At 34.9% G+C, this 25,096-nt stretch overlaps 1 protein-coding gene across 2 annotated transcripts in view; it reads right to left on the bottom strand.

Annotated features, from left to right (window-relative positions):
* The window catches only part of LOC126883295 (mannosyl-oligosaccharide alpha-1,2-mannosidase IA-like), a 662,535-nt gene that overhangs the window by 55,478 nt on the left and 581,961 nt on the right, over positions 1–25,096 (bottom strand). For both annotated transcript variants that reach the window (XM_050648655.1, XM_050648656.1), the window contains one exon: positions 14,077–14,295. In XM_050648655.1, the coding sequence (XP_050504612.1) occupies positions 14,077–14,295 (219 nt within the window). The remainder of the gene's footprint in view (positions 1–14,076; positions 14,296–25,096) is intronic.

The raw sequence follows: 25,096 nt of genomic DNA, 5'->3' as shown, positions 1-25,096 counted from the left end.
TATTTGTTTTTTAAAAAAATTTACAGCATTAAAAATAAACGAGTTACACTGAAAAAAAAGTTGGCCCTTTTTTTTGGTAAAAAAAATCGTGAAAACCTCCCTCTATTTAGCACCCTAAATGAAATTAATCGTTTGGCTTTACCATCTATTTTAACTGTATGTGTATTGTTTATATGATCTGTAAGTTTGATTAGTTTGAAGTGCTTATTTTTGAAAACATTTGGTTTTAAAATAAAAAAAAATTCTAAAAGTTTTTGAAAAATTTAATTTTTTTCAAAATAACTTAAAAAGTATTAGTGATAATAAAAATCTTGAAGAGTAAAAAAATGTAGGTTTTGTTATTATAAATACGCTAGTTTCTTTTTTTTTATCCGTAAGAAAAAAATTGGTTAAGATATGGCTGTTCAAAATTTGCATACACTTGTGATTAGTGACCCATTCAAGCTTTCTCAATTATAACCCTTTCAAAAATAAACACTTTAAACCGGCGAGACTGACAGATCATATAAAAATAGATAGGTAAGTAAATTGTTTGTAAAGCGGTAGCGATTAATTTCATTTGGGGAGCTAAACACGGCGAGATTTTCATGATTTTTTACAAAAAATAAGAGGGCCAACATCATTTTGAGCGTAACCCGCTTATTTTTAATGCTAAAACTTTTGTTAACAATTAAAACAAAGCTTTTATAAACACTTTAAAAAAGTTTAAATGGGTTTTTCCCGAAAAGTGCTTAATTTTTCGGTGATTTCACCTTGAAATATTCGATTTGGAATAAGAAGAATAAGAACGTATTTTTCATGAGCTACAACTTTGTTTTTATTTGATTGATAGACTTTACTGATGCACCATTATTTTGGGGTTTTTATAAGCTACACTTTTGCTAAGGCTATTTTTTGAGATAAAATATTTACTTTTTGAGTTATTTGCGAAAAACCGTCTGAAAACGTAGTTTTTTTTTGTCGAAAGATCAACATTTTCAATGGCAAATAACTCGAAAAGTGTTGACTTACGTAAAAAACTCTATAGAACAAAAGTTGCTTAAAATCAGTCAATTTATCTATTTCCGGTCCTATCTTGAACGTATGTTTTTTCACCCCCGAGAAGGGGTGACTGTCACCCCCCAAGTAAAAGCAACCAACGGCACAATTTCAACTTTGAAGTGGAGGGTAAGCAGAACCTAAATCCAAATTTTCATGCAATTCGGAGTTGCCCCTGAAAATTACACGGTATCGCCGAATTTCCCGTTCATTTACTGGGCTAAAAGTCCAAAGTTTTAAATATTTACAACTTACAACAAAGTATTTAAATTTTGAAATACTGTCCATCAGTTATAATACCAAGTTAAAAATATGAAATGCGCAAAAAGAGTGGATGATTAAGAAAAAAATTACCCAAAATCTTTCCCAAATTAATAATATTTGTAATTTTTATTTATATCTAATCGTTGTTTTATTTTAGTCAAGCATATAGCCACATATTATGCTTATAGGTAATCACTCTTTAACTTACATAACTATAACGTAACTATAAGTAACTTTTCAGTTTCATTTTTAAATACATGTACAAAAAAGGTACTACATATTATTTGATTCATTCAAGTCTTACAATGTGAATTTTTAAAGTGGTTAAATCTGGGTTAAATACAGCAAAACTTTATTATTTATATGTCCATTTTAGTCCTGTCGCCAGGGGGGTACAACGGCCTCCTTAATTCAGATGGACTTACCCAAGTTTTTTTATGTATTTTGACCCGTAGAACACGAATTTTTTGGGTAACAGTTGATCCGGATGTCGATAAGTTTGTTATAAACAAAGAACTTGAGGAATTACATAACAGCGATTTTTCGCAAAACAAAACATTTTTTTGTATCTTTTGGGTGATTCTCAGCAAAAAATGGTTCTACAAGTTTTTTCGTAGGATGCATAGTTTTAGAGATAAACGCGGTTGAACTTTCAAAAAACCTAAAAAGTGCAATTTTTGAACCCGAATAACTTTTGATTAAAAAATAAAATAGCAATTCTGCTTACTACATTTAAAAGTTCAAGTCAAATTCTATCGGTCTTGATTATTTGCATTGCTAAAAATTAAGTTTTATTTGTTAAACAAAGCCATAAACACATAGTGTGTCCCTTGCCAATGCATGCGTTTTAATGTACGTAATCTACGTAGAAAATGTCTGTATGCGCCTATTCGTTCGATTTCAAATGGGAAATGCATTGAAAACATAATTCAATGACTATGTGTTTATAGCTTTGTTTAACAATAAAAAAATTAATTTTTAGCAATGAAAGTAATCAAAACCGATAGAATTTGACTTGAACTTTCAAATGCGGTAAGCAGAATTGCTATTTCATTTTTCAATCAAAAGTTATTCGGGTTCAAAAATTGCAATTTTTCGATTTTTTGAAAGTTCAACCGCGTTTATGTCGAAAACTATGCATCATACGAAAAAATTTGTAAAAATATTTTTTGCTTAGAATGACCCAAAAAGTACAAAACAATGTTTTGTTTTACGAAAAATCGCTGTTATGTGATTCCTCAAGTTCTTTGTTTATAACAATCTTATCGACATCCGGACCGACTGTTACCCAAAAAATTCGTGTTCTACGGGTCAAAATACATAAACAAAAACTTGAGTAAGTCCATCTGAATTAAGGAGGGCCTATTCGGACTATTTGGCCGATTTTAGTTCATACAGGCAACCCAAATTACACGGCACAAGTAGTGGGCTAGGGTTTAGACAGAATTGGCAAATTTCGAAGTAATTAAACGACTATCAGTGTAATGTTAGCTGAACAACGTACACGTTAGTGACAGCGATGATATTTACAAACAAGTGCCGTCATGCGATTTAGTTCGTGTTCGTTGTCACGTAATTTGCGAGTGATTTAATTACATCTTAATCAAACAAAAATAGTAAATTCTTTATAGTGTAGGAAACAGAGGTTGAACCTCGCAAACTGGACACAAGACCGGTTTTATTTTTTTTTCTGGTATATCAAGGGGTGATTATTATAAGACTAACTTTTTCTAAAAAAATTTCCTCCCGGAACCTCCTTTTTCATCACTTTAAAGGGGGTAATTTGTGGTTTTTGCGAAACGTAGCCCTTCCTGTACGTTTTGCAACAAATTTCTTTTATAGAAATATATTTCCTACTATTAGTGTAGGAAACCGAGGTTGAACCTTGCAAAATGGACACAAGTCCGGTTTTATTTTTTTTCTGGCATATCAAGGGGTGCTTATTGTAAGACTAACTTTTTCTGAAAAAATTTCGCCCCGGAACCCCCCTTTTCACCCCTTTAAAGGGGGTAATTTATGGTTTTTGCAGAACGTAGCCCTTCCTGTACCTTTTACAAAAAATTTCTTTTATAGAAATTTGAAGAGGACTATATTTTCTACGATTTATTTCCGACAGCATCTCTATATCATCCACCGTTTAGCAAGGGTGGCGCCCCAAAGCTGACAAGTTTTTAAAAAAGATGTTTTTAAAAAATATATATTTTTCCCTGACTGTAACGGAAATTAAAAAGAAATGCTGCGGAAATTATTCACAAATAGATGATTGATTTTTTGGTATAGGTTTCACTTAAGGGTAATTGCCCTTTTTTTAATTACAGGGTGTTACATTTTAAAAAACCCCTTTTTATACCATCTGAACCGTTTATGCTAGAGTAAAAAGACTTTCAGCGATTACCCATGTACTGGTGTTATTTACAAATTTGTATAATGCACCCCCATTTTTTCCCCGGAACCACCCAGAAAAAAAGAAGAATTAATAAATAAAGTGATTTTATTGGAATCCTTCACACACAATGCCCTTCATTATTATGCTTCATATATCATTTTGTGCAAGTTATTATTACCCATGCATGGACACCAAAAGCGATTTCCTAGTACAACCCCTGTAGCCAAAAACAATAAATAAAATGGGGGGTTGAAATTTTTTTTTGTTTTTTGCTTTTTGATCCATGTGGGCATATGCTTCATCAATAGTGCTTTTCAAAAATATATATGGTTATTGCAACATCCCTGCGCAAACCACCCCTATCCTTGAAAATATACTGCAGAAACTACCCCTATACCTTATCCAGCATGTTTTTACGATTTTCTCATTACCTATTCATTTTTTTTAAACAAAACTTATACAAGGTTAAAGACCACTATTTACTCTAAAAATTAGGTCCTATTCATTTTTTTCGTTTAAGCAACCGTTACGGCACAGTGGCGGCGTAAACCTCATATATGCTTTGACGGGCTCCAGTTTTTATTTTTTCGTCATCTGTTTGTTTTATTGATAAAGTACTTATGTAAAATAAAACAACACAGTGTAACCTACAAATCATGATCTATGCACATTTTACATTCTTTGCTCCCCAAAGCTACAGTGGTGGCCCAAAATAAATTTTTTCATATTTTGCCACCTACACGCATTTTATTGCGTTAATGCTACCTTAATAGCACAATATTCACCCCTAAGTGGTCGCTAAGCAGTGGCGGATCCAGGGAGGGGTGATGGGGGTGATGGCACCCCACCCCTCTCAAACCAAGTGATATTATATTTGAAGATTATAAAAATATTCATTTATTTTTATAGAAATACTTATATTATATTAATATTATTTTTATAAGAATGACTTTTTATGCTTTAGCGACAGTGGCGGATCCAGAATCGTTAAGAGGGGGTGCCAATTGGTTAAATTTCTATAAAAATAAATGAATATTTTTATAATCTTTGAATATAAAATATCACTTGGTTTGAGAGGGGGGGAGGTGATCACCCCCATCACCCCTCCCTGGATCCGCCACTGCGTAGCGACCACCTAAGGGTAAATATTGTGCTGTTAAGGTAGCATTAATGCAATAAAATGCATGTAGGTGGCGAAAATATGCAAAAATTTATTTTGGGCCACCACTGTGGCTTTGGGGAGCAAAGAATGTAAAATGTGCATAAGTCATAATTTGTAGGTTACACTGTGTTGTTTTATTTTGCATAAGTACTTTATCAATAAAACGAACAGATGACGAAAAAAGAAAACAAAAACTGGAGCCCGTCAAAGCATACATGAGGTTTACGGCGCCACTGTGCCGTAACGGTTGCTTAAACGAAAAAAATGAATAGGACCTAATTTTTAGAGTAAATAGTGGTCTTTAACCTTGTATAAGTTTTGTTTAAAAAAAATGAATAGGTAATGAGAAAATCGTAAAAACATGCTGGATAAGGTATAGGGGTAGTTTCTGCAGTATATTTTCAAGGATATATAAGGGATGCGCAGGGATGTTGCAATAACCATATATATTTTTGAAAAGCACTATTGATGAAGCATATGCCCACATGGATCAAAAAGCAAAAAACAAAAAAAAAATTCAACCCCCCATTTTATTTATTGTTTTTGGCTACAGGGGTTGTACTAGGAAATCGCTTTTAGTGTCCATGCATGGGTAATAATAACTTGCACAAAATTATATATGAAGCATATTAATAAAGGGCATTGTGTGTGAAGGATTCCAAGAAAATCAATTTATTTATTAATTCTTCTCTTTTTTGGGGTGGTTCCGGGGAAAAAATGGGGGTGCATTATACAAATTTGTAAATAGCACCAGTACATGGGTAATCGCTGAAAGTCTTTTTACTCTAGCATAAACGGTTCAGATGGTATAAAAAGAGGTTTTTTAAAATGTAACACCCTGTAATTAAAAAAAGGGAAAATATCCTTAAGTGAAACCTATACCAAAAAATCAGTCAATTATTTGTGAATAATTGCCACAGGATTTCTTCTTAATTTCCGTTACAGTTAGGGAAAAATATATATTTTTTAAAAACATCTTTTTTAAAAACTTGTCAATTTTAGGGCGCCACCCCCGCTAAACGGTGGATGATAGAGAGATGGTGTGGAAATAAATCGTAGAAAATATAGTCCTCTTCATATTTCTATAAAAGAAATTTTTTGTAAAAGTTACAGGAAGGGCTACGTTCCGCAAAAACCACAAATTACCCCCTTTAAAAGGGTGAAAAGGGAGGTTCCGGGGCGAAATTTTTTCAGAAAAAGTTAGTCTTATAATAAGCACCCCTTGATATACCAGAAAAAAAATAAAACCGGACTTGTGTCCATTTTGCAAGGTTCAACCTTTGTTTCCTACACTATATCTATTTCTCGACAGCATATGTCTACCACCCACCGTTTAGCGGAGGTGGCGCCCCAGAGTTGACAAGTTTAAAAAAATGTTTAAAAAAAATATTTTTCCCTAACTGTAATGTGAATCAAGAAGAAACCCTGCGGCAATTAATTACAAATAAGTGGCTGATTTTTTGGTATAGGTTTCGTTTAAGAGCAATTGCCCATTTTTTAATCACAGGGTGATCTGACTACAGGGTGGTGAACTACAGCATCCGCTTATGCTAGAGTAAAAAACTTTCAGCGATTACCCATGTAATGGTGTTATTTACAAATTTGTATAATGCACCCCCATTTTATCCCTGGAACCACCCAAAAAAAGGAGAATTAATAAAAGAAGTGGTTTTCTTGGAATTCTTCACACATCGTGCCCTTTATTAAAATGCTGCATATATTATTATGCACGTTCTTATTACCCATGCATGGACATGAAAAGCGATTTCTTGGTGCAACCCCTGTAGCCAAAAAAAAAAATAAAACTTGGGGTTGAATTTTTTTTTGATTTTTGACCCAAAGGGGCATATGCTCCATCAATAGGGTTTTTCATAAATATATATATTATATTGTTATTGCAACATCCCTGCGGAAACTACCCCTATCCCTGAATTTTTGAATATTTTCTTTATTAATTCTCCTTTTTTGGGGTGGTTCCGGGGAATATATGGGGGTGCATTATACAAATTTGTAAATAATACTTGTATAGTATTTTTACTACAAAAACGTTATTACGTAGGTCAAAATTTTTGACGTAAGAGAACTGTCAAAACATTAGAATGTGACTTTTAATTATTGCCATGTTTATTATAAACATGGCAATAATGAAAAGTCACATTCTAATGTTTTGACAGTTCTCTTACGTCAAAAATTTTGACCTACGTAATAACGTTTTTGTAGTAAAAATACTATACATGGGTAATCGCTGAAAGTTTGTTTACTCTAGCATAAGCGGTTCAGATGGTATAAAAAGGGGGTTTTTAAAATGTAACAACCTTTAATTAAAAAATGGGCAATTGCCCTTAAATTAAACCTATATCAAAAAATCAGCCACTTATTTGTGATTAATTACCGCTGGGTTTCTTCTTGTTTCCCATTACAGTTAGGGAAAAATAAGCCACCCCCGCTAAACGGTGGGTGATAGACATATATGCTGTCGGGAATAAATTGTAGGCAATGGAGACCTCTTCATATTTCTATTAACGAAATTTTTTGCTAAACGTACAGGAAGGGTTACGTTTCTCAAAAACCACTAATTACCCCCTTTAAAGGGATAAAAGGGGGGTTCCGGGAAAAAAAAATTTAAGAAAAAGTTAGTCTCATAATAAGCACTCCTTGATATACCAGAGCAAAAATAAAACCGGACTTGTGTCCAGTTTGCGAGGTTCAACCTGTTTCCTACACTATTAGCAATAAAGGAAAATATAGTGGTTTTAGGATTCTTTTGCGGAAACTGCCGTTTTCGGGAAAAATATACAGCGTTAGGAGAAAGTATGGAACAAAGTAAATATCTCATTTCTTTATTTTTTCCACGGTTGGGTCAAGTAATTTGCAAAATTCTTCTCCAGCAGAACATTTCAATGGCTTCTATATTTTCGCTTCTATATCCCCTTTTCGGATTGCTTTAATGTCCAAAATTCGCTTCTACATATATGTCAGTATGTACTGGAAATATTAATGAGTAGACCAATATCATTTTTAGGGTTTTTGAAAAGTTGGGGTCTTTCCATATTTTGGTCATTTTTCCCATAGCGATATTGGCTAGATCACATCTACGTTTTATCTCTTTCGGAAACATCTCTGTGTTTATGATCAATAATGCCAGATAGGTACAAGAATGAGTTCACTTCAAATCGGTCAATTTTGGTTATATATGAATGAATGTTGTGTTGCCTATCCACTATCTTGATTTTTGTCTTTATTATATTTAATTCCAGACAAAACATTTTACTCTCTTTACTCCTATTTAAATACAAATGTACCCCGCACAAACCTTATGGAAATTAGGTCCCAGTGGATTTGGTTCATACTTTGGGAAAATACTCTTTGAAGCATCCTGATAAAAAGTTCTCATGGGCACAACTCAATCGTATGAAGGATTTTCAAGATATAGAGGCACAAACTCGGAAAATTATAAGATTTACTGGGTATTCCAATTTACTGAGTTACTGGTTATCTGGCAACATGTAGAAGTTTGGATCAAGAAAAAGTACTAGTAGTCTAGGATTTTTTCCTGTCAAACCAATGGCGACCTTTACTTTGACCTTGACCTTCAACGGACGTCATCTTCTAGAGTTTCGAGGGTTTTCGGCATTTCGTTTTTGGGATCGCTAATATAGCCATCAGAATTGACGTCAGGAGGACGTGGTGGCCGGAGCCACTACAAGGGACGTCATCTTCTAGAGTTTTGATGGTTTTCGGCATTAAATTGATGCAAATGAATTACTGGAGGGTTTTTTGAGGTCGCTAAACACAAATATGCCACCAGAACCGACTACCGGAGCACCTGGTTTCCAAGGTCAATGAAAGGGGCTCCTGGAGTTTCGAGGATCTGTGGTACTATATTAATGCAAACGGATTAGTTATAGGTTTTTGGGGTTGCTGAACACGTGATCAGCCCAGCACCTGGTGCCTAAGACAGGTTAGCTTCTGGAGTTTCGGAAAAATCAAATGGAGGAATCAAATGGATTATGTTTAGGTTTCTAACTCCAGAAGATAACCTGCCTTAGGCACCAGGTGCTCCTGTGTCTGTGCAGATCACGCATTCGTGTTCAGCAACCCCAAAAACCGATAACTAATCCGTTTGCATTAATGTTTCGAAGATAAGACCTTCGAAACTCCAGGAGCCCCTTTCATTGACCTTGGAAACCAGGTGCTCCGGGAGTCGGTTCTGGTGGCATATTCGTGTTTAGCGACATCAAAAAACCCTCCAGTAATTCATTAGCATCAATTAAATGCCGAAAACCATCGAAACTCTAGAATCTAGAAGATGACGTCCCTTGCAGTAACCCTGGCCACCACGTCCTCCGGAGGTCAATTCTGATGGCATATTCGTGTTTAACGATCCCAAAAACCCTTAAGTAATCTGTTTATATCAATTTAATGCCGAAAACCCTCGAAACTCCAGAAGGTGACGTCCGTTGAAGGTCAAGGTCAAAGTAAAGGTCACCATTGAATAGCCAGGAAAAAATCCTAGACTACTAGTACTTTTCCTTGATCCAAACTTCTACATGTTGCCAGATAACCAGTAACTCAGGGAATTGGAATACCCAGTAAATCTTACAATTTTCCGAGTTTGTGCCTCTATATCTTGAAAATCTTTCATACGATTCAGTTGTGCTCATGAGAACTTTTTATCAAGATGCTTCAAAGAGTATTTTCCCAAAGTATGAACGAAATCCACTGGGACCTAATTTCCATAAGGTTTGAGCGGGGTACTTTCGCCGGAAATTAAAAAAACTTTTTCCATCACCTTTTAATCCCCCCAAATCACCACCTTTTTTTTGGACTGAGGTGGAACGCTCTTAGCTGACTAGGGAAGATGTCCCTAGTACTGTTGGACTCGGACAGGAGAGGAGAACACACCAGGGCACAGAGACCAGAGTATGGTCCATGTGTCCCGCGTGTCCCCATAACCAGCCGCCTACCAACTAAAACCACCCCCTGTTCCGAGCCGGAATATCCCTGAACGTGTTCAGTGGATGAACGAAACATGGGGATATTCCGCTCTTATTTTCAACCAGACGTATGAGATCAATCAGGTCTTTTTAGCTGTTGGCAAGAAGGCTGTATCGTCCGCAAAACGTAGATCATTTTTTATTTTTCGTCCATTTATTGAGATTCTCTTTTCCCACCCTTCAAGCGCTCTCCTCATACTCCGTAGATATTAAACAGTTATGTACATAGCTCCACAAAACATGCTTGTATAATTGAGTTATAAGTGAAATCATGTGTTTTGGTATGGCCGCTTCTTTTAATATCAGATATAAATGATGCCATTTGACTTGTTAAACGTCTTGCTATAGTTTATGTGCTGTCTCATATTATAAGAATTTTAAACGTGCGAGGGTTTTCTCGTGCGGTAGTTTTGACGCACTTGTCCTTTTCACACAATAAGAATTGAGTCGCACGAAGATATTTTGCTGTGTTGTTTGGTATATTATTTTTATTTACACTTTGTGGCTGATGTAGGTACATGATACGATGTCTGATATGTATCATGACGATGTCTCTTACAAATGGGTATATTTTGTCCATACTTTTGTCCTAATGTAGATACTGTAATGCGTATTTAATTCATTTGCAATTTCTATTTTGTCAGTTATTATTTATGTCTGTTTTTATGGAAAAGTCTTGATTTGTTTTTATAATCGTTGTTCTACTAAGTTATTTGTGGGATCTTGGATTAGCTCATCTAATTAGCTTATACAATCTATGTAATAAACTATTCTAAATGAGAAATAAGCCACAATTTAACTAAAAAAAAATATTTTATTAACGTTTCGACATCCGATTTGGGCGTCGAAACGTTAATAAAATCATTTTTTTAGTTAAACTGTGGCTTATTTACCATTTAGAATAGTTTATTACAAAAATGACATAAGGAAATAGCTTCAGAACAACATTACAATCTATGTTTTTCATGACAGAATTTGAAAGACCCTCCTTCATCCACTCGTTTTTAAATGTTGTTCCCCTCGTTTTAAATGTTGTTTTTAGATAATTTAACACAAGACGTCATGGCCGCCCTACTCCAGTCTTCACCGAGTCGTTTACCCTATAAAACTAAATATAATTTCGTAGAATAAAAGGTACAGTTATATTATATGGAGCGAAATCAAATTAAAACGTTGTGGTTACTTTATCGTTGAAGAAAGAGAAATAAGGGGAACCGAATTCATTGGATCCATCCTATTAACGAAAAATATACGATTTATATATTTCTATATTCACACATATTGATGGAACACCCTCTATACTCAACGTTAATTGCAACTATGTAAAATAATGTTTATTATAATATACTTAGCAGTTTTAATTACTGTTGTTATCAGTAACATATAATTAATTTTGCTGTACCTACTTGCCAAATGTGTTTTTTTCTCTTTATCACCTAATTCGTCAAATTCATTGTTAAGTGCACTGCATACACCATTCCAAGCATTTCTCGTCAAGTTTCTATCTTTATATATTTTTATTGTTTTGTCCCAAAGAACAGGTCTCGCTTCAATTAATGTTATTAATATTTCACTATCAATCTGAGACATCATAATATAAAATATATGCACCTACTTCAAACAGCCACAAAGTGTAAATGAAAATAATGCACCAAACAACGAAGGAAACTACCTTCGTGCGACTGAACGACAGGATGATCATATGAAAGGATGCATTAAGTCCCCTATCCTACTGTGTGCGTAAAGACGGCACGGGTGCGTAAAGACGGCACGGCTGCCGTCTGTTGTTGTAAGCGAGGGACGACATAAACACGGCGACTACACGGAACGTTCCAACCACCGTCTAGTGAGAAAGGCTCCATATGATTACATGAACCACCATTGGAATGTCGTGCGTTCTAACCCTCGCACGTTTAAATTCTTATAATATGAAACAGCGCTATGAAGCAGATGTATAAGTCTCCAATACAAGCTGTACGCATCCTACGGCGTCTATAGGATACCACCGGCTAAGTCAGTGGTCACTTCAATTCATCCCGTAATTTGAATTTCTTTTAGAATTAGGTACTCTTTTTTTAACTATTTTCGGTTGTAAGATAGTTTGTGTCCTTCAGTTTATTAAATTTAACGGAAATGAACAATTTTTCTACGGCGTGACGTTGTACGCAGCCTACAGCGTCTATTGTAGACCACCGGCTAACAGAATATTAAATTCTCTTGACTTCTCGATTAATTGTCTTATATTCAAAAGGTGTTCCTGTGTATACCTTACACTTAAAATAAAGATATTAGAAGAATAATAATTGAACAAATTAAATGATTTGAAGATATCGTAAGAATGAATGAAAAAAGTTATTAGAAGTACTTACTACTGAAGAAAGTGGTAAAAGCTAGAAGAATAAGCAAAATAACTAAACGCTCACCAAAGAATTGCTGGGAAGACCGAACAAAAAAACAGGGTGAAAAAGGAGATAAAGTTTAGACGAAATGAAACGTTTGGCAATAGATCGTAAAACATGGAGAAAGTGTATTAGAAACTGAATAAATCCAACACCTGACTTAGAATATACCACAATATTTTCATGTAATTTCAATAACTGTTCTTATCATAAAATTTGCCATTCCTAACTTTAGTAACTGAAGAGCGTGACTATGAATTTTAACGGGAAAATATCCGCAGAGTTGTCGGTTATATTAATTAGCGATAAAAAAGAAAGTAGAGAACATCAAGATCGTGAATTCCTTTAAATAACTTGTAATTCCACAACCAAGAAATAAGAAAATTCCTTGCCAAAATGTGATTACCATTGCAACGCTCGAAAATTCAGATGGAATCCCTATTACTAATAAAAAAATATAGAGAACCGTTTTATAGATCCATGTCCTCTTTTCTCTACTCTACATGTCACCTCAGCAGGACTACTTACAAACCACGATTGGTATAAAAACTCATACACCAGTTGTTCGAATAAATCTATTCGAACATTTAAAAACTATTCAAAAAATATTTTTAATATTTTTGGATATTAAAAAAGTGGAGTAATTCCACCTTTGACAACATTACCAAAATTGTAAATAATATAAAAGACTGTTTCATAGTGTTTAGTGATTTGGGTGCCTAAAAGACATGTTTTCAAAAAGACTCCCCAAACATCAGGCACCAGCTACCCTTAGAGTAAATTCAGACGTGAACCAAGCCACATCTCTTACAAATCCGTCACAGATTTTATTGTACACTGTACAGTTACAAAGTGCTCTGCAATCTGTCAAAGATTGTGTTCGCTTTTTGTTAAAAAGCAATTAGGTAGGTAATTAAAAATTGTGCATTGCCAATTTAGCGTACCAATGTGTTCAGAAGTTCGCATCACTTTTGGTAACCCGTAGACTTGCCATATCTCCACATCGTGACATCCAGAATCTGCGTGACAGTGACTTTGAATAGACGATAGTGTACATAGACATTTGAAAGACTTTATTTTTAAAAACTTTAAAATGACGATTGCAAAATGTTGTAAAATTAATTTATTGCTTTTAAAACTGCAAAATAAGGCAAAACCGTTAACTGTTTATAACTATTGTAAAAAATCAACCTAAATATTTGTTATTATTGCGAACAAAATTTCGTATGGTGAAAAATTAAACTATCACTGGACCAATAATGTGTGAAAAATATTGGTAATAGGAAAGATTTGTCAGTTTGAATATAAAAAAAAACTAAGATTTCAATCTAATAGCACATAAAACAACATCCAAATATGTTACTCTACATCTTACCAGATTGAAAACAATGGGAACCTTCTCTGGTTACACCTCTGAGGCTTCTACAATTTGCAAGCCATAACGGATGCTGAGACTAAGCTGATGCTGAGACTTATAATTCACGTCCCATCTGCTCAGCGCGGTAAAGTTCCAACGAGAATGGTTCCCTTCGTACTCCAATCAAAGTAACCATGTAAATCAAAAATGAATAACCATTTTCAATTTCGTTGCAACACGAAACTACAGCCGCATCATTATTCCAGTTCAATCAGAGAGTGCAGCAAGCACCTCTACCGGTTTCGAAACTTATTAGTCTCTCATCAGGTGGCACATATGCTGCTCTCTCTGACCCAAATTGAAAATGGTTATTCATTTTTGAGAAAAATATTACTTTGTGAAGCTTCAACAGTATATTCTGTTTAAACAATTAACTAGTAGGAGTTAGGTAAAAGTTATTTTTCAATACTTACTGCTTGTTCAACATCCAGCTCATTAGCCACCCATTCCCTAGCCTGCTTGAATTCATCTTTCATGCCCATAATATAGAGTGTATCTAAACTGTCCAGGATCGTAGCTCCCAATGGCATAGAACCGAAAATACTGGCACTGTGACCACGTTTGCTTATTGGTTTCAGCTCATTTTTACCCCATGCGTACCTTACGTAATTGTCCCATCCATGTTTCATCATCTGAAAAAAAAGAATATTTAAGTATAACTTTTAACACTAATATAAAAACATCCAAGATTACACTGTGTTGGTGTTTCCTGAAATGTGTGTTCCTACAAAGAGACAGTACTCAGTAGTGTCCATAAATAATACAGCTATTAAGGAATTGTCACTAGTGAAGGAATTGCAAATGCCTAATAATTTATGTAAACTATATCTATTACCAAAGAAACTGACTATATTTCTGAGTCACAGGTAGGCCTGGCTAAAATATTAGGAATAAATCACAGGAGGGCATAATATTATAGTAAGTATACGAATATACACGGCAAAATTAAAGGAACGGCAAATATAATACGGCAAAATTAAAGGAACATCTTAAAAATGGGACATGTTTGATGTCTCGGTCGGATTTCCTAAACCAGTTATCCGATTTGAGTGATTTTTTAGTGTGTCATAGCCTTATTTAAGAATATCGGTGTAATAATATTGTTGCTGGACAGGTAAATGTCATTTTATACCGGGTGTAACAATCATACTGTGTTTTTTCCATAAAGTTTGGAACACCCTGTGGAATATTCTAGCATATATAAAATATTGAAATTAAAACTCAGTTGTAGCCTTAGGTTTTCTTAACATTTTCTTTTTTGACTAATTTGCTTATGTTGGATAAAAAAAAGTTAGGTACTTTAACAACTAGCCATGTTCTTCATCAATACAGGGTGTTTCTAAATAAGTGCGACAAACTTTAAGGGGCAATTCTGCATGAAAAATGAATGGCCGTTTGCTTTATAAACATGTCCGCAAATGCTTCGTTTCCGAGATACGGAATGTTGAAATTTTTCTTACAAATTGACGATCTATTTATTGCTCTAAAACAGGTTGAGATATGCAAATGAAATTTGGTAGGTTTCAAGAATTAGTTATTGCGCATTTTTTGACATTCAATTAAGAATTTTATATTCACCATTGGCGTGCATACGGGTATAAACATTTTAGATATATCCCGTATGCACGCCAATGGTGAATCTAAAATTCTTAATTGGATGTCAAAAAATGCGCAATAACTACCTTTTACAACCTACCACATTTCATTTGCATATCTCAATCGGTTTTAGAACCACCATTAACTAAATGGCCAACAAATGTAATCAAAACTGAGGACAACCAACCTACAGTTTACATAGGGGACTTTAACAGTCACCACAACAAATGGGGGTATGAAATCAATGATGAAAATGGGGAAAAACTCCTGGAGTGGGCCGAAGAAAACAATATCCACCTTATCCATAGTCTAAAAGATAAACCTACTTTCTTTTCTAGAAGATGGCGCAAAGGCTACAACCCTGATCTATGCTGGGTTTCGAGTAACTCACAGTTACAACCACTCCCAAGCTCCCGAACTGTACTGCCTAGTTTCCCTCGCAGCCAACATCGACCTGTCATAATCGAAATAGGCATACAAATTTCTATCGTTGAATCCACGCCGAGACCCCGTTGGAATTTTAACAAAGCAAATTGGCCTGAATACACCAAAGAGCTGGACACCTGCATTCGCTTCATTGACCCAAAGGCCAACAATTACCACCGTTTTTTAGGAATGGTTATCTCTATCGCCAAAAAACATATCCCCCGAGGTTTTCGAAAGGAGTACATCCCAGGCTGGACGGAAGAAAGCCAAAAACTATATGAAGAATTTTTGAAATCAGAAGATCCCGAAATCGGTGACAACTTACTCAAGTCACTGGATTCAACTAGACTTAATAAATGGAAATCTACCGTAGAACATATTGATTTCTCCCGTTCCAGTCGGAAGGCATGGGGACTGATCCGCAAACTGGGCGAAGCAAGCAGAGCACAACACTTAAACAAATCAACAATTGAGCCAAATAAGATAGCCAATAGAATAATTGAGAACTCTCGAGCTCCATCTGAGAAAACTCATACATCGATGGTAAAAAAAGCTCTTAAACAACTTAAAGCAAATACCCCCACAACATCAGAATACTCACGTGCCTTCTCATTGGATGAAATAAACGAAGCGCTTAACCAAACCAAAACGGGAAAAGCAGCTGGTTTCGATGGAATATATCCTGAGTTTATAGTCCACACTGGTACAAAAACAAGACAATGGCTCAAAGAATTCTTTAGCGACATTGTGACTACAGCTATGCTTCCCCCAGAATTTAAAAGAACAAAAATTATCGCAATCCAGAAGCCTGGCAAAGACAACAAGCTGCCTGAAAGTTACCGGCCTATCGCCTTACTCAGTTGCTGTTATAAATTACTAGAACGACTCTTATATAATAGAATATGTAACACCATTGAGGACGCTGTACCAATTGAGCAAGCTGGATTTAGAAAAGGACGAAGCTGTTGTGACCAAGTGCTGTCCTTAACTACATTCATCGAAGCTGGCTTTGAAAGACGTGAAAAATCTGCCATAACATTTACAGACCTTACGGCTGCCTATGACACTGTGTGGAGAGAGGGCCTTATTTATAAGTTGATGAAAATCATACCCTGTCTCAAAACTTGTCAGCTGATAAACAATCTACTAACTAACAGACTGTTTCAGGTATATATAAATGATGCACGAAGTAGCGTTAGAAAACTTAACAACGGCTTACCTCAAGGCTCAGTGCTAGCTCCTTTATTATTTAACCTTTATACGGCGGATATACCTGAAACAAAATCGAGAAAATTCGCTTATGCAGACGACCTGGCCATTGGCTTCCAAGATAATAGTAAGGAAGCTGGAGAACGAGCTCTAAACGAGGACCTAACTACACTTAGTAACTACTTTAAGAACTGGCGCTTACGTCCTAACACAAGCAAAACTGAAACCTGTCTCTTTCACCTGTCGAACCAACTTGCGGGCGATACCCTCAATGTAACTCTAAATGATGCAGCTATCAAACATAACAACAACCCCAAATATCTAGGCATCACACTTGATAGAACACTCACCTTCAAAAGCCATCTTACAAACGCAGCCGGTAAACTGAGAACAAGAAATAATATAATAACAAAACTTGCTGGAACAACTTGGGGTGCTTCTGCAGATACTCTTCGGACCTCTGCTCTAGCTTTGGTTTTTTCAGTGGCAGAATATTGTGCACCAGTATGGTTAAATAGTGCACATACAAACAAAATCGATGTCCAACTTAATCAAACCATGAGATTAATCACTGGAACAATAAAATCAACCCCAGTGAGATGGCTGCCTACTTTGAGCAATATTGCCCCACCAGATCTACGCCGTACAGCAGCATTAGTGAGAGAGTATCAGAAAATTGTAGCCAACATACAATTACCAATCCATCAAGACATACCAGACATCTCAAAAGAGCACCAGCGACTGAGGTCTAGAAATCCTCCAATCAGAACTGCCCGAACAATTGGTGATTCCTATGATATACAAAGGCAATGGTCCACAAGATGGATGCCAACAATAGCAGCAGACTATATTCAGATATCCACCCCAACCCAGGGTTTCATCGGATCGGGTCTCCCCCGGCCCACCTGGACGAGGCTTAATCGCATACGTACCGGACATGGTAAATGTGCTGATTCTCTGTTCAAATGGGGTCGTGCAGAAAGTCCACAGTGTGATTGTGGATCGCTTAGACAGACCATAAGTCATTGTGTTTCAGATTGCCTAAATCGGGCCTACCGTGGAAACCTCCAGGACTTTGTGGAATGCTCCCCAGATGCAATTGAATGGCTATGTAAATTGGACATTAATATTTAGATTCATTCATTATGTTTTGGTGTTTGAATAATATATGTGTATATATGTATATATGTGTGTATATGTGTATATATGTATATATATTATATTTGTGTATTTATCATACTGAGAAAGTCCATACGCTAAATAAAAAAAATCGGTTTTAGAGCAATAAATAAATCGTCAGTTTGTAAGAAAAAATTCAACGTCTCGTATCTCGGAAACGAACCATTTGAGGAGATATGTTTATAGAGCAAAAGGTCATTAATTTTTCATGCAGAATTACCCCTTAGAGTTTGTCGCACTTACTTAGAAACACCCGGTATTGATGAAGAACATGACTAGTTGTTAAAGTACCTAACTTTTTTATTATCCAACATAAGCGAATGAATCAAAAAAGAACATGTTAAGAAAGCCTATAGCCACAAATTAGTTTTAATTTCAATATTTTATATATGCTAGAATATTCCACAGAGTGTTCCAATGTTTAAGGAAAAAATACAGTATGATTGTTACAACAGGTATAAAATAAAATGACATTTACCTGTCTAGCAACAATATTACTACACTAATATTCTTAAATAATAAGTCTATAACATAGTAAAAATTACTCAAATCGGACAACCGGTTTAGGAAATCCGAGACATTAAACATGTCCCATTTTTAAGGTGTTCCTTTAATTTTGCCGGTGTATGTATTAAGCACATATTTATAAACTCAAAAATATTGATAATAATAACAGAAGGACGTTCAATAAGTTTTGCGATTCGATAAGAAAATAGTTATTTAGAAAACAGTTCGTGAAGTATGCTTTTTGAGAACGCACGCGATGTTTAGAGCACGAGCGACAGCGGAGCGATGTAAGGTATTCGCAAATAACCGTCCGAAAAGGTGTCATTTTTCAATGAAAATGCCAAATTTTCCACCAGGAATAACTCAAAAAGTATTGAGTTTTTTAAAAAAATTAAAGAACAGTTTTTGCTTAGAATTAGGTTCTCTAGCGACTTCCGTGGTTATTTTGAGCAAAAAGTTACCACCGCCGAGAAGGGATGGGAAACAGTCCCAAGATATAAGCGCCCTAGGATATAGGATAGACTTTGTTTCTTAAGCTATTCTCTACTTGCAGTGAAAATATCAAGTAAATTAATGAAGTAGGATGGTATTCAGAGCCAAATACCCTCACTGTCTGCACTAAAAACAGACTCAAAATATTGCGTACACTGCCCAGTGCTTCCACTAAATCTCTGTCGGTCACTAGACGATTTTTCAATAGGATAGCCGTATTTTTCTATGATTTCTGGTGTTGCCGCTGTTTTTGGACGTCTTCACGTTTAAATTCAGCAACCCATCTTTCTTCTGTACAAATTGAAGGCGAAGAGTCCTTAGACACTTTCAATATTCGTTGCACGATACTTGATTTTTTCTATTGTAAAGTACGTCGCTACCAAAGGGCTTGTAAACAGAGAATGAATTGACAGATTAAAATGAAACTTCACATACGTTCATACAGTGCGTTGGAATAAGTGTTACCCCCCTTATTAACTTATTTGTTTTTTAAAATAAATAAGTCGATTTTTAAAATAATCATAGTATATTATAGTATCAATGTTTCGAACTTTACGCGATCCCTCTTCAGTGACAGGCATAACTTTGATTTTTTTAAATGGGAAAGTACATCATGTGACACCTCATTTAAAAGCTTTTGAAATATTGATTACAAAAATGTATAATACTTTAATGCTATTTGGGAGGCTAGGCGCAAAATTTTGGTCAAATTCTTTTTAAATGCATTAATTTTTTTCGAATCCTGAGAAAACTAAGTATTTTTGAAAAATTTAAACACAGAATTAAAGTCTCACAATAAAACACTGAAAAACGTTTGTTTTCGGCAAACAGCTGTTTCGGCAAAGTGCCTTTCTCAAGTGATATATTTTTTTACATTGTAAAATATATCACTTGAGAAAGGCACTTTGCCGAAACAGCTGTAGTAATAACATAGTTGTAATAAATTTTGTGGAAGTATAGAAAACAAACGTTTTTCAGTGTTTTATTGTGAGATAAAATGAACTTCCATCAAGTAACGGTCGAATCCATCAATTACAGAAATAAAGATTACATTATTACGAAGGGCAGAAAATCCCTTAGAATAAACAAAAAGTTTATGTGTGACTTATTAAACTAAACATTATAGAAGTTCTCGGGGACTTTCGACCCTTGATAATACTGTAATATTTTATTCTGCGTTTAAATTTTTCAAAAATACTTATTAGTTTTCTCAGGATTCGAAAAAAATAACGCATTTAAAAATAATTCGACTGACATTTTGCTCCTACGCTCTCAAAAAGGATTAAAGTATTATACATTTTTGTGATCAGTATTTCAAAAGCTTTTAAATGAGGTGTCACATGATGTACTTTCCCATTAAAAAAAATCAAAGTTATGCCTGTCACTAGCAAAATATAATATGTGTTACGCTTAGTTTTTAAGGGATGTAACAATTTTAATACATTTTTTACAAGAACACAGTGGTGGGATTTTACTTACTTGTTGAGAAAGGGTTAGTCAATTCTTTTTCTCTGAGGGTACAATACCAAATATTTAAGGACCATGGTACTGTCTACTGTGGAAAAGAAAGATTTTCCTTCGATATTAATGGCGGACTTCAAAGGACGTAGTTCAGAATGTGTTTGCTTTTATATTGTTGTACTTAGATGAGAATAAAAAATAGTCGGTTGAGAGAGAACATTTAATAACAGAGAATAATTTAAAAACGTATAACTAGGACGAAGTGACAAAATCAGTATCGTAAAAAGGCACAGTATGTTCCAAAAGATTCAAAATACAATCTTTATGAAAACGAGAACCTTATAAAATTAATTTAAATTAACTTAAATTAATTTAAATTAATTTAAATTAATTTAAATTAATTAAATATTGAATGGGTTGCATATGTGAGTCCATATTAAATGAAGTAAAGAAACACATACTTACTCACAATCATTTAATAATACTTTGACGACCGGTTTCGATCTCTACACTATTCAGATCATCTTCAGGTCGGCGTTACAAGTAGTTAAATGATGCCGTTACAACAATGATGCCCTTGTAACGGCATCATTTAACTACTTGTAACGCCGACCTGAAGATGATCTGAATAGTGTAGAGATCGAAACCGGTCGTCAAAGTATTATTAAGTGATGGTGAGTAAGTCTGTGTTTCTTTCCTTCATTTAAATTAATTAATTTGAATTAATATAACAACAAAAATCATGGATGCCTGAATTTTGCAGCGAAATACTTGTCTAATGATGTGCTACACACGGCCTATTCCTTATTTAAAATTAAAGGTTTGACGTATAGAAGAGAGGGGGTTGACAAATTACCGATAATATCGTTAAAAGATGTCCTATTTAAATAAAAATGAACCTATTTTAGCAGTTTCACAAAATTAAATGAATATTAACAAATATCAGGGGAGACTCTTTTGAGCGGGCAACCCTGTATTAGAGCCAAACGTGTTTAACACGTATCACACTTAACTAACGATTATTGTTATCATACATATTATATCCTCATGTATGCTATAAATACATTTCCTCGTAAAATATAAAGTACATTAAGGCTGTTTTATCGGTGCACCAAAACTTAGGGACAGTGTTTTCTCGGTTATTTACCGACAGAATGTCTTGAAATTTGGACACGTTATTCGAAATTATGTTGCCTTTAAAATGATGGTTTTACTTTTTTTATTTTTTTGAAAATTCTGTTGAAAAATTAGATTATAATGTTTAACGTTCTATTATAACCAAACTTTTTACTCCCATCACTTGAAAGAGTTTTTTTTTCTGTAATCGTTGATTTTTTTTCACCTTTCTGTGTCCAGTAATAATCGAGAAAAGCGTGTTCCAACTTTGAAGAAAATTTGCTAAAAATATTGAAATCTAATAATGAAACGTGGTACGCAGCATTGGCGCTTAGTTTCATCGTTATCGCCTTCGTGGCGACAAATCTCATGAACGTACCGTCAGTCGGTCAGTTCGCTTGAATTATTAGAATCCATTTCCAGTTATTCATTCTTGTATTTTCTTCATCAACTTGCTTAGTGTTTACAGTTTACAGTATTCTTAGTTATTTTGAAAACATTAAACTTATTTAGTTTACGGGTATTTTTACTTAATATATTATTAGTTTAGTGGTATAAGTTACAAGTTCTTTAGTTTACGCGTATTTTTAAGTATTTACATTAGTTTAGGGATATAAGTTAACAAGATAAGAAATGAGTCCCAGGGTGTTTTAAAATAAGACAGAAAATTATACTATTATCCACGATTTGTGTTTTATTCAATTGGATACTTTTCTTATGTAACTGCAACCTATAAATATATTAAAATAATGTATATTACCGGCCAAACCCGATTTCAGGACAAACTAGTTTGGCCTAGGCCAAACTACTTTGTCCTAACCGCCTAGGATAAACTAGTATGACCTAGGTCAAACTAGTTTATCATATCACGCGTAGGCTAAACTAGTTTATCCTGATATAAATAAACACACTTCAGGCCAAACTAGTTTATCCTGATATAATAAAGATTCACACTTCAGGATAAACTAGTACGGCCTTCTTCTTATTCTTCTTGTAGTGCCTATCCGTTTCAGATGTTGGCGATCATCATGGCAATCTCTACTTTTCTCACTGCTGCTCTGAAAAGACTTGTAGTGGTTGTGCTGAACCACGTACGTAGATTTTTCAGCAAGGTGTTAAATGAAAGCTTATAATCCAAGGATGCTACTAAAAGTTAGGAATTTGACCTAGGCTGTCTGTCTGTCCATCTGTCCGACCGCGAATATAACGGCTTCGTCACTATACCAGGTAGAATGACAAATGAGGTGTCAAATGAAAGCTTATAATCCAAGGATGGTACTAAAAGTGACAAAATTCACCTAGGCTGTCTGTCTGTCGGTCCGTCCGACCGCGAATATAACTGCTCTGTCACTATACCAGGTAGAATGAAAAATGAGGTGTCAAATAAAAGCTTATAATCCAAGAATGTTACTAAAGCCCAAACTAGTTTGGCCTGAAGTGAGCGTCTAGAACCGGAAGTCCTAGAACAAATGACCCCACAGAAACTTTATGGGAAATGGCTCTCTGTCAAATGCTCTGAAACTTAGGATTGTGGTAGTTCTTGATGTGTAGAACAAAAGACTCCATGGACGCGTAGCTCCAAAAAATCATAGTTCTAAGATATAAGCCTCTGAAGATATAGGTATAGTGAGGACGTTTGAGTTGGAATAAATTTTCTCGAGAATGGGCAACTCTGGAGATAAATTAGGAATCAGGTCAATTTTTATTTTTAAATTATAATTCTTTGGCATATATATCATACTAGTGACGTCATCCATCTGGGCGTGATGACGCAATCGATGATATTTTTAAATAGGAATAGGGGTCGTGTGATAGCTCATTTGAAAGGCTATTTAATTCTCTATTCACTAATATAAACATCAACATAATCATTTATACAGGGTGTCCCATTTTTTTTATTTAATTAATTGAGACATAAAGAAGAATGTATATAATTTATTTAATTCGAAATACATTTTACTGCTGTCAGAAAACAGAAAAAAATGTGTATTTGATAAATAAATATTGTTTTTCGCTTAAATTCAATATTAAAGCTGCCACCCACCTACCTCTTAGCAGTTTGAACATTTAATTTAAGTGAAAGGCAATGTTTATTTTTCAAATTAACATTTTTTTTCTGTTTTCTGACAGCAGTAAAATGTATTTCGAAATAAATAAATTATATACATTCTTCTTTTTGTCTCAATTAATTTAATTAAAAAAATTTTTTGGCCACCCTGTATAAATAATTATGTTAATGTTTACATTAGTGAATAGAGAATTGAATTACCTTTCAAATGAGCTATCACACGACCCCTATTCCTATTTAAAAAAATCACCGATTGCGTCATCACGCCCAGATGGATGACGTCACTAGTATGATATATACGCCAAAAAATTATTATTTAAAAATAAAAATCGAGCTGATTCGTAATTTATCTCCAGAGTCTCCCATTCTCGAGAAAATGAATTTATTTCAACTCAAACGTCCTCACTGTACCTATAACTTCAGAGGCTTATATCTCACAACTATAATTTTTTGGAGCTACGCGCCCATGAAGTCTTTTGTTCTACATATCAAGGACTACCAGAATCCAAAGTATCAGAGCATTTGACAGAGAGCCATTTCCCATAAGGTTTCTGCGGGGTCCTTTCTCACCTTTAGTACCAGGCTTGGATTATAAGCTTTCATTTGACACCTCATTTGTCATTATATCTGGTATATTGACGGAAGAATTACATTCGCTATCGGACGGAAAGACGGACAGACAGCCTCGCTAAGATTTCTCACCTTTAATAACATCTTTGGATTATAAGCATTTATTTGACACCTCATTTTTCATTCTACCTGGTATAGTGACGGAGCAGTTATTTTCGCGGTCGGACGGACCGACGGACAGACAGCCTAGTTCAAATTTCTCACCTTTGGTACCATCCTTGGATTATAAGCTTTCATTTGACACCTTATTTGTCATTCCACCTAGTATAGTGACGGAGCAGTTATATTCGCGGTCGGAGGGACCGACGGACAGACAGCCTAGGTCAAATTTCTCACTTTTAGTACCATCCTTGGATTATAAAGGACGTAATTTGGGAATTCCCCGCATGTAAAAGTCCTTACATGTTCGTCAAATTACTTTCGACTCGGCTAAATTAGTGTAGGCTAGGCCGTACTAGGCGAAGGATTTCCTGGCTGAAAAATCTACGTACGTGGTTCAACACAACCACTACAAATCTTTTATGAGCAGCAGTGTGAAAAGTAGAGATTGCCATGATGGCCGCCAACATCCGAAACGGATAGGCACTACAAGAAGAAGAAGAAGAAGAAGGCCGTACTAGTTTATCCTAGGCCAAACTATGTGACAAAAATGTGATAATTCTTTTTAAAATATTACCTACGATAAAATCAATCTAAAAAGGTATTCCCGACAAAACTAATTTGAATGGAGAATAATGCATTTTGTTGTC

This window comes from Diabrotica virgifera, chromosome 4, assembly GCF_917563875.1.
Source record: "Diabrotica virgifera virgifera chromosome 4, PGI_DIABVI_V3a".
NCBI classification, from domain to species: domain Eukaryota; kingdom Metazoa; phylum Arthropoda; class Insecta; order Coleoptera; family Chrysomelidae; genus Diabrotica; species Diabrotica virgifera.
This window is presented reverse-complemented; position numbering and strand designations above follow the sequence as displayed.